Here is a 14,773-nt window from a genome sequence, read left to right on the forward strand (position 1 = left end):
ATTAGCACAAGTATGAACCCTAAGCTCATGAAATGAATCATGTTCTCGGTTGAGTATCTTTTTCCTTCCAATATAGGAGAAATATTATCTAACCATTCAAGGCTTAAAAACAACTTTTTAAACTAGGCATAGGCCCATCCTGCCTCTGACAGCGTAGCCATCGGCTTACTCCCTCTGAGCGAACTCGGCCCCCTTCCCCACAATAAGTTAGTAGTAATTACACGAAATCTCCAATATTTGAGCGGAGACTCGAACTCTCTCAAGAGTCAGACTCCTAGTCAACTGGGCTAACCCTAGATGGTTATAAACCACTTTAATTTTGTATTACTACATACAAGCTATCGGATATAAACTGACTTATTCAAACTTATAACTATCCGTAAATTATACTCCCTCTGTCCTAAAATTTCTGTCCTCTATTCTATTTTCTCTTGTCCTAAAATACTGTCCAGCTTCTGTTTATAGTCATATTTTTTAGTCAAACTCTCAAATATATCATTCAAACATTTATAATTATAAAATTATTTTAAATATCACCAATCTAAATATTAAATGATATCTTCCTCAATAGAAAACAAATCTGATAAATCAATCCATAAAAAAATTATTTTTATCTTCTATTTAAATGTTTCTATAAATATTATAATTATATCATTTAATTTTAGTAATAATATATCATTTAATACGAGTAGTTTTGTACACTCCTCCGGTCTTCTTAATATCTTGACTTAGTCAAAGCGGACTAATAATTTAGGACGGAGGGAGTATTAATTATTAATTAATTAATTAATAATATAATTTCAGGTGAATTTCCTCTCATGTGGTTAAAAGCTGAATCAAGCTCTCTTCTTAGAGCTTTTGGCCCCACCAAATATATTTGGACCAATAGAAATCTCTGATTATTTCACACCACCATATATTCGGCCCCACTTCTCTCTCTTTTCGCAATATTAGCTTCTTTCGGCTCTATCTTTATTTCTCACCTCTCCTGCGTATTTTTTCTTTCCAAACCCTTAAACCTAATGCAAGGCGTACAAGAACAAATTGCTTCCCATTCATAAGGTAATCCTTAGTGTTCTTCTATATTCCGATCTTATGTGCTGGGGGTAATGGGAAGTGCTGTATAAAGGTGATTTATATTTTTTCCATTGCTATATCAGCCATCAGCGTTACAGTTTTTTATTTTACTCTTACTGCTTAATTCATGTTATAAATTACCTAATGACGGACATATAAAAAGTCTTTTCAAAACCCTAATTTTCTGTTTTTTTTATTTTGCCGTCTCCTTTGGTAACTACTCCTGAATTATTTTTTATGTTTTTTTTGCTCTTCTTCGGTTTCGATTCTGCAGATTTTGATATTGATGGTTGTCACTTTCGTAAGGTTAAGTGTTTGATTGAAATTTTTGCTTTGATTTCTTTTGGTTAGGTTTGCAGAAGATTATGATTAACTGGGACGGGAGGTTCTAACTGCTAAATGATAGGTCAGTCAATCTCACTCTCAATACACGTTGTTGTAATGACCAATTAGTTTGAATGATTCCATCAAGTGATGGATATGGAATTAAAGACAATAGAAGCATAATCAGTGTAATCTCTCTTCTCATAACTTTTGCATTTGTTGTGACACTGGATAGTTTGAGTACATCGCAGGTGTTATTCAAATGAGTTCATGTAGGTTATATTATAGAAATGAGTTCCCAGATTCGTACCAGCCTTTCCAAGACATTTGCAGCTGTTCACAATTATTGAGAAATTTTGTAGTTTTTTTTAAGCATTTCTTACCAGAAGATTACGCTTTCGCTCTTTATGAAGCATTGAAATGGACGTATGTTTCAAATTTAGATTGTTCCTGAGCTTGGTTGATATAAAAGGTTGAATCACAGATTGAGTTCCCAGATTCGCACCATCCGTTCCAAGTGCTGGTGAAGGTGGTAGTCAAGGTGCTATGTGGAAACTGCTTAAAAGTCGGTGTTTTTTTTTTTTTTTTTAATTTCTGAATCTGCCAATTGCTGATATATTCTTAGCATTTCAAATAGGAAATTTTTGGTGATGTTGTCTATCGATCAGATGCACTATCATGGTTTCTGCTGAAGGTGTTGATCTTGGTTCTGTCTACTTTCTTATTAATTTTGTGTTGTATATAGATCCTAACCTACCTTTTTTCTTCCTCTGTAGTAGATAAACTCCGGTGATGAGGTTGTTTTGATATTCAGAGAAACAACTGGTGGCAGTGAAGGTGGACCTGGTGAATAATGGTGATAAGAAGATGCGTATCTTTACTCCAAAGATTACTTTTGAGTAAAATCACCTAGCGTCACACTATACTACCTACCACTGATCAGAGGCAAGACTTCTCAAGAGCTAGAGTAAGAGGATTTGGAAAGATAAAAATTCAAGTCTAGGCCATATTAAAATGGTGAGCTTACTTTTGTTAGTCTATCCTGCCAAAAGCTGAGGTGTATCAGACATAGTTTATAGGGATTTTTAACAAACTGCCACACTTGTAAATCCCGATTCAAGAAAATGCCACCGTTTTTTTCAGAGTTTATTAAATGCCACAACCGTTAGTTTTTCCGTCAGGACCCACACACTTGGTCTTTTTCGCTGACTCGGTCAAAATAATCTGTCGCCATTTACATATTTACCCTTGAAAACCCTATTATACTAGTCATGGGTTCACCATCTTTCCCCGTTAGTTCTTTCTTCTTCCTCTTTCCCCTGTTCTTCTCTTCTCGTGTTTCCGTGAGAAGATTTTGTGATTATGATATCCGAAACTTAAGAGAAACGCTAAGAGTTGATTGCCGGTGATGTTGTTGTGATTGTTTGAGCACGAGATGAAGAGGATGAGTTGCTGCTGTAGATCGAACATAGGAGTTCTGAAGTTAGGGTTGCTGTCAGATGTAGAACAAAGGGGTTGAAGTTTAATTAATGTTCTGAAACCATTTTGAAGATAAATCGAAGAGCTAGGGTTTTTTCTGTGGAGAAAAGATAACTTAGGATGTCTTTGATTTGAATCCCGGTTGGTGGGTCGATTTCAATTTGAAGCAATGGTTTGAGTATTAATTTGAAGAATTGAGTTGTATCCACAGAAAAAACATGAATTGAGCTGTTGTGATTGGTTGGTCGATTCATGTTTAAATCCCGATTCAATTTGAAGCAATGGACGATTTCAATTTTTTGAATTGGGATTTACAAGTGTGGCAGATGGTTTGAATCGGGATTTAAACATGAATTGAGCTGTTGTGATTGGTGGGTCGATTTCAATTTGAAGCAATGATTTGAGTTCGTGGAGTTGAATAAATTGGGATGTCGTTCTCTGCTGAGTCTCAGTCGATTGAGGGAGTGCTAGTATCAAATGGTGGATGCCTACCGTTCCTATACAGGACTTCTTCAAACAGCAACCACGGAATTGAATCGGGGGTTTTGATGTAATCTGAAGATGGGTTTTTGCCCAATTTGGTTTTGATCAAATGGTGGTCATGAATTACAGGAGACGGTGGCGGAGATTGGGTTTAATGGCAGTTGTTCTTGCGAATTAGAAGACATGAGAATCAATGGGTGGCAAGTAGTGTTCGAAGTTCACTTTCATTGCAATGGGCTTGATCTGAAAATGGTGTTGATTGTTCTTATGGCTGATCGAGTGTAAGGAGGATAGAATTTGAGGGTGTATATGTCTTTTACTAAGCTGGATAACTGCCACCTATGCATTAACTGATGGTAACAGTTTTTTTGGATGGAAAAGGTCAAATGTGTGGCATTAAATAAACTCTGAAAAAAACGGTGGCATTTTCTTGAACTGCAAATTGGAAATGTGTCACTTTATTAAAATCCCCTAGTTTTTTCTTAGTATTAAAGAGTTTTTCTTAACAGATCATATGCAAAAATGTAGAAATTTTGTTTGCTTACAACTTTCATTTGACTCAGAAGACCAGCACAACATCCACTTTAGCAGATCACAACACCAAACCCATACAGAGAACAATATTTTCCCCTTAAATATCTACTAAGTGCTCTTAACTTTTACTAATACATCATTGATTATCATTTCAGAAAAGGAGAAAAAATTTGTGGATGAAATTTTTGCTGAAGCAGTATCAAGAAGGAAGAGCAAGGATTCTTAAGGCTACTCCATTCCCGTATATCGCATACTACCCAGTGGCGAAGAATCGGCTAAACAGACTGCCAATAAGGTGAGAAAAATGACCATCTTTGGAATCAGGTTCTTTGCGTATACTATACTAATGGTCTAAAAATTAAAGGTAATGTGTTTGCTGAAGTGAATAACAATAATAGTATACTTACCGTTGGCACTCAGTAGATTTCACCGTGTCTTTAAACATTGCATTGTCATGGGCAGCTATCTGAAATTGCAATAAGTTTTTTTTTTATATATTTTAATTTAAAATTGAGCGCATTGCATTGTTTTATATTCGTTCATCTGGGTCATTTTGTTTTTAAAATTTGATAATCGTATTATTAATTTTGTTCAAAAAGATTCAAACCCGTGTGGAGCTGTTTCCTAGATTACACTTTTTTACGAAAACACTCGAGACATCAAACATGTCACAAATTGGGGGATGCTCATCAGGGTATTAGTCTGGCGGTTTACAGCGCGCGGCGTGCAATGTGTCTGTTACAAGAAAGTGTCATGAAGTAGGACAGTTAGTGGTGGTAAAAGTAACGGTGTAAACAATTCATTTCCTTCATCATGGAAGCATAACGTCTGAAGCTTACACGTTACTAAATTCTTCCACCACTCAATCGTTTCCACTTCCTACGAAACCAGGGTACGTTTCAATATGACTTGTATAAATAGGCTTCACCTATTTTCACCAAAGAACAAGTTTTTGGTCGACAACAACACAGTTTCTGGAAATCACCTGGTAGCTTTCTATTCTGCTCGCCAATTCTACTTTCAGATACAAGTCATAAACAACCACACCTTCAGAATCAACTATTCTGGTCTCAACACTCTCTTCGCTTCCCTTCCTAAGACCAACCCTTCTCCTTCACTTTGTGATCGAAGCAAGCCTGGAACGGCCATTTCTTGGTTTAGGCCAGGATTGTACAGATTGATCTCTCGAATCAAAAGTACTCCCATGCAGTATATTGTTTAAGGTTTAGATTCGTTTCTCATCCATACACCCAAAATTACCAAAATCAGCAGAAACGGTTTTCATCTACAAACAATTGGCGACCACAGTGGGAGATTAATCTCTCGGTTATAATATCAATTTTCAATTCCCAATTCCATTTCCATTCCAATTAGTCTCAGGCCAAATTCAAACCCATTTTCAATTTCCTAAATTTCTCAAGATGGTTGATCTTAGGAATGCTTCAGAAACCATCAATCCCAATTTTACTTCTGCTAGTACCAAAAATACTCCGCATGTTATCCCTGAATCCGTTCTTTCATTTGAAACCATTGCCGAGGCTATGAAGTCTCGATATTTAACAACTATTCATGATTTGACGAAAATTATGAATGATATTGTCGAGAATCAAGCTAATATTTTCAAGACGCTGGACGGAGTATTTATGCTTCTGAAAGTGCTCACCGATCAAATGTCAAAGGAACCAACGCGTATTCATTCGGTTGGAAATGCTATCAACCATTCATTTTGTATCAATGCTGATGGTGGTAGTCCTTTTTCCGAGATTCATATTCCTACTCCTAGTGAGGAGGATGAAGCCTATGGTCACGCTGAATGGAAAGGTATCCACCAAGCTAACTTGTCTGCTCATGAAGATCAAAAGATGTTTCCTCAAGATCAGAAAAAGGACTCGTGGGATTTATCACGTTCTCATCAGAGTCCTCGCAATGAAAAAGTGATTTAATTATGTGCATCATTCCTGGAAGATATTAATTCCCATATTGCATCAGAAGCTCAAGAGATCCATTGCTGCTTTACTCAGTCGATCCGAACCGCTCCGGAGTGAAGAAGCTCGTAAAGACGTTCAGGAAAGCAGGCGTCTTCCTAATAAAATATCCAGCCTCTAGTCAATCGGTAACGAAGGAAGAAAGAGAAAAACTCCAGCAGCGGAACAACAACCCAAACGTGCGGCACCAGCACAACATCCACTTTAGCAGATCACAACACCAAACCCATACGGAGAACAATATTTTCCCCTTAAATATCTACTAAGTGTTCTTAACTTTTACTAATACATCATTGATTATCATTTCAGAAAAGGAGAAAAAATTTGTGGATGAAATTTTTGCTGAAGCAGTATCAAGAAGGAAGAGCAAGGATTCTTAAGGCTACTCCATTCCCGTATATCACATACTACCCAGTGGCGAAGAATCAGCTAAACAGACTGCCAATAAGGTGAGAAAAATGACCATCTTTGGAATCAGGTTCTTTGCGTATACTATACTAATGGTCTAAAACTTAAAGGTAATGTGTTTGTTGAAGTGAATAACAATAATAGTATACTTACCGTTGGCACTCAGTAGATTTCACCGTGTCTTTAAACATTGCATTGTCATGGGCAGCTATCTGAAATTGCAATACGTTTTTTTTATATATTTTAATTTAAAATTGAGCGCATTGCATTGTTTTATATTCGTTCATCTGGGTCATTTTGTTTTTAAATTTGATAATCGTATTATTAATTTTGTTCAAAAAGATTCAAACCCGTGTGGAGCTGTTTCCTAGATTAGAACTTACCAGAGAAGTATTATCAAAAAACTTAAATTCATATAGTGCTAGCTCACAACTTTAGCCAATAGAGGTTGTTGCTGTAAATTTCTAAAGTCTACATTTCCAACTGATGAATTGCAAGGCTCTGACTAAGAAATTAGGCAAATTCATATACCTTTTTCTTTGATGATTTTTTCTTTTTTGTAACTACAGTTAATTACCAAAACTTAATTGTTATTCCTAGCTAATTTGTTGCTTTCTTTCCCCTATTATATACAACATGAACAAAAAATGAGACTTCTCCTAGCCACACCCTCAAAGAGGAAATTGCACAAACAAACTAGGAAAAGATGTGTCTAGAACAATTGGTAAGAAAAGATAACCAATATGATTTTACTTGGACGGGTTATTATTTTTATTTCTGATGTATATAACAGGTCAAGTGCTATATTTATTACATGAAAATTTCATGTATGTCTTTGTTTTATACGAACATGGTTGTAATGAAAACGTGATATTTTTTTGGTGTTTTTTGATGAACATATGTTCCATGAGGGTGTGTTTTCTGTTCTTTTCCTTTCAGGTGGTATAGGGAGCAGGCGGATAGTCCCCGAAACACAGGTAAAAGCACCATATCCCCGGAACTGCGTTCTCCTTCGTATTGAGGACATAGCTATTGTATTGCTAACTAAGTGCATTTTAGGACACTTAGCGGTTTTGGTAAGAACAATGTAATTTTGGTCTTCTCCATAAAATCCAAATATGTAATAGGATATGTAGTTGAAGAATTATCAGGGAGTTGCAATAAAAATGAGAACATTGTAATGTGGAACTGATTTTAGTATTTTAACATGAAAGGGTGTTGACGGTGACATGACAGATTTTAGGGGAACACTACGGGAGGTATTTTGGGGTAACCAATCTGAACCCGTGCAACGCACGGGTGTACCACCTAGTTATTAATTAATTAATAATATGATTTCAGATAAATTTCCTCTACCGTGGTTAAAAGCTGAATCAAACTCTCTTCTTAGAGCTTCTGGCCCCACCAGAATATATTCAGCCAATGGGATCTCGTGCTTATTCACACCAAGATATATTTTGTCTAATAACACCACCGTGATTGGTATTCAATCCGCAAACGCTAAATCGTGCCCCAACTTTTCTTTCACAACCTCCTTTTTCTTTCTCCCCAGACCCTAATCATCTTCCCTACGCGTTCTCTTCTACCACCCTATCATGGATCTTCCGTGGTTTCTATATTTCTTCAATTCGTCTTCTAGCTGGTACCTATACTTTTCTATATTTTCTTTTGATTTTTCCGGTTTCGAATTTTCGGATCCTGATACAAAATTTTTTGATTACTTTTTTAAACAGTTTAATGGGTCGTTTCAGGATGAAGTCAGTTAACTGGACAAGAATATGAGAAAACAATGTTTAATCCAGAAGATTGTGATAATCACAGGTAGTGTAGGGTTTTTGATTGTCTATAATCTTTGTTTTGATTTTTCGGTGTCTTGGATTCTGATATTTTTGGTGGTTTTGAAATTTTAGGTTTTTTTTTTGTGACATAGGAATTGTAGGATTAGTGTTTGGTTAGATGCTTTAGCCCCAAAAACTGTAATATTCTTGGTATCATCTCACGGTTTTGTTGAATAATTTTAATTATTTGGCACAATTCAAGAATGAACATGAATAACCAGTTGTAATATAGTTCATGCATCCCTGTAAGTTCATTTTAAAATTATGTGTTCAATAGCCTACCTTTAATTGGTTGGAGTCTAATGATTTCAATAATTGGTGCAGGAATTTAATATTAGATGCCATTAGCATCCCTGTAATAGAAAGTATTGGAGCAGGTTAGCGAGAATATTTTTCAGCGGTTTTTAAGAAAACTAATGCTTCAGCTGCCCTTTCTGCGTGAGTATCTCACAGGAAGGTAACTCTTAACAACTAAAAACTTTAAGATCTAAAAATGTTCTATTTTATGCAGCTTCATCGAAGATCTCTTAATTTTGTGTTTTTCAGTGTTTTTAAGATCATTGGAGTTGTTTCAAGTGAAGATGAACTGTTGGAGTGTGCAGAGGATGAGCATATATAAGTTAGAATAAGAAGGTGATATGGAAATGCAAAGTCATGACATAGCATTTATTCGTACTATGCTTGATTTTTTTTTTAACAACGTTTTATCTATTCCTTGAATAGGTTCACCTGCACCGAGCTCAGTATTGGGCATAGACATAATGGAAATGGAAATACAAATTCAGAAGTTGTGGCATGGAAACTTCAAACTCATATATGATGTTCACCTAAGGAAAACTTTCTCAGTATGTCAACTGAAGAATCAATATGTAGGCACTTGCACCCATCCATTCTTTTGCTGCCAGCTTAGATTGCGGAACACTTAAACTTATAATAGGCTCTAGCTATTGCTGATTGGTAACAAATTGCATTAAACTAAGCCTGAGTTGGAGATACTGCGAGAGAAGGTTGATGAGTTCCTAGGAACACATAAGAAAACAGGAGGAAAGGTGCTTTCCAGCAAATGGAAGGCGGCACCAGTAAATATTCATGCTTTGCAGCACGTGTTAGTGGTCATATGTAACCCGTGAAAGTTTTCATTTTTGAAGTATATACATTGCTGCTCTCTGTAGAGATTATAGTATAAGTTCGTAATGTTATGTTGGTTGGTTGGTTCCCAACTAAGGAACTTTATAGTGGATACGTTTAAGTGGGCTGCTAAATCGCTTTGTCTTATCATATTCTTTGTTATTGTGTGTAGGAAACCAAAGACGGTCTTAAACTTTTGAAGACAGTAATAGCGAAAGCAGGATACACCGGCAAAGTACATGTTGGTGGTCTTAATTAACAACCTAATTATTCCCATACTGCTTCATTGTCAATATTGTTGCGTTCAAGTGTATTATTAATAGTTAACTGCTTTGATTTTGTGTAGATGTTATTTGGGATGGATGTTGCTGCCCCAGAGCTTTATGCTGAGACGGAGAAGACCCACAATATGAATTTAGAGGTAAAATAATTAGCCCTTAACTACGAGATTTCATGTCTTTATGAATTGATATGACGGCACATGCATTATTTATTGGTCGTATCGCGATAATCAAAAGCGGAAATACTTCAGAGAAGTAAACTTTTGAGAAAATTTTTAAGTTAAAGGTTTTCGCTTAAAAGAAGCAAAATAGTTACAGTTGAAAACAAAATGAAAATAAGATGTAACCACCAAATTGAGGTGCCAAAATAGACGTTACGATCAGTCTTATACGATAAAAAAATATCAGGGATTTTAGCTAACCCAAAAGGAGTTCTTGATGTGGTAATTCTAATGCATGTTTTTCTTTTGTTTGATCTTTTATGATGGTGGTGCACTGGTGCTGTACTTGATCCAGTGTTAGGGTCGTCTTTTATTGGTCCCATTTCATGTGTGGACACCGAGACACCACATTGCGGGTTGCTGTCTATATGTAGTTTAATGAATTTATTTTTACTCTATCTCAAACTGTAGTTCTCTTTGTTTGCTGGTATGGCAGCTCACTTGATTTGGGGCGTGGACCAGGGACTTGATATGCTGATTGCATGTTTATTTATCTCAAATGAAAACTTGAAGTTTTCAGTGGCTCCATGCCTCCATCCCCTTATGCTTATGACTCAGGGGTTGAAGTAAATTCTCTTCCTGTTATCGCTTTATAGTTTATGCTTATGAATCGCAGGGGCATCAATTAAGTGATATTAAGTGAAAGAGCATAATAAGGGAAAAACTTCTGAAATTATATATAACTCCATTTACTTGCTATCTTAGCTCAAATGGAAGAGCACGTGGTTCTTAATAACCATGTAGTTGCGGGTTCGACTCCCACATATGGCATTGTTATTTTAAAATAAGACAAAAACTTGCCTCCTATGACAGTATTAGCTCTTCTTGCTGCAGTCTGCAATGTCCCGCAGATATATGATCATATTGTTCAGTATTTATTTTCTGTGTTTTGTTAGCTTATTATAGCAGAATGGAAAAAGCTGAGGTTCTTGGTTTGATGAGTTTTTTTGTTGGTTTACATTCAACAACCTATTGCTTAAGATACCGTGTCTACTGAAGTTGATACATCTTCAATGCATATCATTTGAAGTCGCTGCTGTGTTTTGGTAGTTTAGTTGTTAAGGATAGTCTCGGACTGTCAACTGATATCACGATTTATGATTACAACTGTACTGAAAACTATTTAGTAGAGCTAAAGAAAAACTAGGTATTTGTGGTGATAACCAGTCTCAAAAGAAGAGATCCAAAATAACCTAAAGTTTCGGACAACCAATTTGAGCCTGTGCATCGCACGGGCGTGCAACTAGTATACCTTATAACTATCTGTAAATATACAAGGAGATACAACAGGGAAATTAGTTTTGAATTAGGATTTGGTCTTATGCATGTCAGTCATAGGTTTGTTAGTTGAGAATTTGCAGCGCAGGTTATAACAACTACCATAAATAGGGGTCCTCCAAAATTTAAATGCCATATTTGGATCCGGTAAATCATTTGACTGCTGAAGACCTAGTTGACCGTGAGAAAATTAATTAGTTCAGCAGGCGATGTTATGAAAATCTATATAGGCCACCGATTCCCCTTCCATATAAACTCTATTCCCATCACACACATTAGGTGGTATAAAATAATAGTGCAGCTATTGACAAATTTATTATGTAATGTTTTATTTTTTGGTTTTTCTTTGGTACAAGTAGTAAAGTTACACTATTTAGGTGAAACTACGAGTTTATTAGGACGATAATTTATGGAAGATCTTCGCCTCCACTGCAATCTGTCTTCATTTATTTGTTAATTCTTCAAACTCTTTCTCAAATAATACTTAGCTTAAGAACTTTTCGGTTTGATGTAATATTGTATGTTTCGGGCTGTCCTGCTATGGTACACATGTCGTTTGTAAGCTACTCAGGATTCTATAGCCTAGCAGTTTGAGTGGTAAAGTATGTTGACCGTGTGGTTTCAGCAGTGTATCTTTAAGGACTCATACGCTTTTTGTCGATTCCAACTGTAATACTAAAAAGAAGGTAGTTGATTTGGTTAGTTATCAATTGGTTATCCCTGCAATGGGTACTAAAAATGTTGTTGGTCGAATATATGCTTCTCATGCTTAGCAAGAGTTGGTAACAGACACAAGTTTTTATTGGGAATTGTAAAATTTATCTCATTGTTTATAATACGTGTTCATTCATGACCTAATCTCTGGTAACTAATTCGGGTTTCATCAGTTAAAGGCATTGTAATTTTGGATTTTCAATTATTCACCCATTAATTCGATGTGTTATCATGAATAGGTATGAAGAAAACCATTGCTTTTCTGTCATGAATGATTTCAGTACATTTTTCAGCTCATTGTTTGGACTTGAATGAATTCTTGACGCAAGATCCGCAATAATTTCATCCTCAAGATTTTCCTTCCTAAAGCGTTTTATCAGGCATGAAGAAGGAAAAATTGTTCAATTCTTTTTTAATTTTAGCCTTCCTTTTGAATTTTAGATTCTTAGTTTTTTGAAAAAATAATTTTATTTGATCCATGGGTATGTACGTATAAACATTAATTTTTGATGCAGAGGTGTAGATGGGGCAAAACGATTTGCTGCTTTTCACGGGATTGAGGAGATGATCGTACGGAGGAGACTCCTTGAACCGAGCGAAATGTTCAACCTCACACAGATGCACTGCAAGAAGGGGGGTGCTTTGAATTCGAGAGATCAATCTGTAGTACTCCGACCTAAACCAAGACAATGGTCGTTCCAGAGTAAATTCGGTCACAAGAGAGGATGGGTTGATCTGTAGGAGGGAAGCTGAAAAATGTATGGAATCAATGGTAATCAAAGATTGTGGGTGTGTTATGAATTCTGAATAAGATAAGTTCCGAAAGATTGAAGTTGCTCAGTTGAGAGTAATTGCTCAATTGATGAGGTGTTGATCTCGTGTTGTCTGTGAGACGTGAGATTCTTCGTTGTTTTTCAATCATGATTCAGAAACTTATTTATATTGCTGGAATTGTACACACCATGATCCCATGAAGTGTGACAGTTGATGAAATCAAAGAGTGGGGAAATGGAAATCATGTTTGAAACCAGTTGCTCATCGTGCGGAGACTTGGTTGATTTTCCATCCACTACTTTGTTAACTCCTTTAACTGATTGCACGACTTGCTCAAATTCCATCGTGTGTATGAACACATGTGCCGTAGACCGCCAGACCAAAACCCTAGTTGATATCCCCCAAGTGACATGATTGATGTCTCGTGATAAATTAGTCAGTTGTTGACTTCATGACTTTATGGGACGATGAGTCCATGTATTTGCTGAGTTGACCATGATTTTGCAAAATGTTCTGAAACTCATGAATTGAACGTGTCTGTTGAGACAAAGGTATAATTCTCACGTTGAGGTGAGCAAGTATTGCTCATTCGATGAATTGTTGAATATTGAGGGTTGAACCAATATTCCTTGGTTTGAGCAAATATTGCTCATCTGACAAAGTGTTGCTCGTCTGATGAATTGTTGATAGCGTGACCAAAATAAAACATCTAATTTAGAATACTAGTAGTTGAACCGAGTATAATAAATAAAATGATGACCATGAGATCGTCGTAAAATTATTAGTGTTTGAATATGGAATTATGATCCTGGGACTCAGAAACCCTAATTTGATCAATTGATGACCAATCGATGGTTTATTGAAAATTTAACCATGGACTGAAAGAGGGACCGGCTACATGGGATCATGGATCAACCATGTAGCGCCCATATGCTCGCGTGAGCAAATACCAAGATCTCCTGAAGAGTTGGTAAAAGGATGATCAAATGCTGGTTCAATCATTTCTCATATAATGCTCGTCTAAGCCTTAGGTGATAAAACCTAATTAATTATGAAGAGGTGAGGGACCGACCAAGGGGTCATGAAACCGACCCTGGGTGGTCATGGGATCGACTGACGATCATTCAATGAAATTCCAAAATTATTTGGAAGAGTTTTGGACTTAATACGTGCAATTGCGCAAATTAGGTCAAATCGTGAAAATACGTGAGACCGACTTCTTGCAAGCCAAAGAGCCAACCTTGGTCGGTCAAGGTAACATTCTCACGTCGCCAGGGTGTCCGTGTCTCAATCCTGAGAATTTTGATATTTTCTGGCGTGCGTTTGAGCAACCATTTGAGAAAATATGACAAAATCAGGGTTTTGCTGAAACTGAGGAAACTTCATGAGATGAAGGAAAACAATTATAAAATGAAGGAATAATGAGGCGTGGGACCGCTAAAGCCAAGGCATGTCTGGCCGGCTAATGACCACGGTCCCATGGTGCCTTTTCCTAATTTTATATTATTTTTCATGATTTTATGAAAATATCATGAAATCAAGGAGTTTTGTTAAAATTAAGGAGTTTTCTTAAAGTGAAAGAGTTTCCATGGGATCAAGGAAACAAATAATATTAAAAAATAATAAAATAAGGGCCTGTAGGACCGGTTTAGGCATGGCCGACTGGCTGGGTCCCGGTCCCGTGCGTTTTTCCTAATTTTATGTATTTTTTCCATGATTTGAAGGAATTTTCATAATTTGAGAGAAATACCATGAAATCAAGGAATTTCATGGGATCAAGGAAACCTTAAAATAATAATAATAAAATAAAGGGACGTGTGGGACCGGCTAGGGCATGGCCGGCCGGCTTGGGCCCGGTCCCACGGGTTTTCCTAATTTTATATTATATTTTTCATGGATTTATGAAAATACCATGAGATTAAGGAGTTTTCATGAGATTAGGAAAATAATAATAAAATAATGAGGAACCATGAGGCGTGGGCCCGTCCGGGATCAAGGCATGGCCGGTTGGCCAATAATCACTGCCCCACAATGTTTTTCCCAATTTTATATTATTTCCTTGGTGTGAAGGAAACACCATGAAACTGAGGAGATTCCTCAAAACGAAGGATATTTGTTCAAATGAAAGGATTTTCATAAGATCAAGGAAAATAACAAAAATTATGATAAAATATAAAACTGGCGTGGGATTGGCCACGGCACGGCCGGCCGGCCGGTGATCCCAATCCCTCGGCACCTTGGTCAATATT

General features: G+C 36.5%; 1 protein-coding gene and 1 long non-coding RNA gene across 10 annotated transcripts; both read left to right on the forward strand.

The window, feature by feature from the left end:
- Positions 1 to 970: 970 nt before the first annotated feature.
- LOC113331607 lies at positions 971 to 7,307 on the forward strand. Of its 3 annotated transcripts, none has more exons than XR_003351070.1 (8): positions 971 to 1,062; positions 1,429 to 1,483; positions 1,845 to 1,942; positions 2,039 to 2,095; positions 2,178 to 2,418; positions 4,053 to 4,192; positions 6,192 to 6,331; positions 7,230 to 7,307. It is a non-coding gene; the product is annotated as an uncharacterized LOC113331607 (long non-coding RNA). The 3 variants fall into 3 exon arrangements; XR_003351068.1 differs by having other exon boundaries at positions 1,001 to 1,129; XR_003351069.1 differs by having other exon boundaries at positions 1,001 to 1,129; positions 2,181 to 2,418.
- A 487-nt stretch (positions 7,308 to 7,794) lies between these two features.
- On the forward strand, positions 7,795 to 12,387 carry LOC113331129 (enolase-like). 7 transcript variants are annotated; one of them, XR_003350716.1, is made up of 9 exons: positions 7,795 to 7,932; positions 8,024 to 8,111; positions 8,453 to 8,585; positions 8,675 to 8,761; positions 8,852 to 8,997; positions 9,429 to 9,497; positions 9,603 to 9,677; positions 10,195 to 10,324; positions 11,990 to 12,387. XR_003350716.1 is itself a non-coding variant. In XM_026577887.1 (4 exons), the coding sequence occupies exons 1-4, from the start codon at positions 9,192 to 9,194 to the stop codon at positions 12,308 to 12,310; spliced, it is 231 nt and encodes a 76-aa protein (XP_026433672.1). In that variant the 5' UTR covers positions 9,007 to 9,191; the 3' UTR covers positions 12,311 to 12,321. The 7 variants fall into 7 exon arrangements, 1 of the variants encoding a protein (XP_026433672.1); XR_003350714.1 differs by having other exon boundaries at positions 10,195 to 12,387; XR_003350717.1 differs by lacking the exon at positions 10,195 to 10,324.
- The last annotated feature ends 2,386 nt before the right edge of the window (positions 12,388 to 14,773 follow it).

Source organism: Papaver somniferum, unplaced genomic scaffold (assembly GCF_003573695.1).
Source record: "Papaver somniferum cultivar HN1 unplaced genomic scaffold, ASM357369v1 unplaced-scaffold_125, whole genome shotgun sequence".
In the NCBI taxonomy this organism is placed as follows: domain Eukaryota; kingdom Viridiplantae; phylum Streptophyta; class Magnoliopsida; order Ranunculales; family Papaveraceae; genus Papaver; species Papaver somniferum.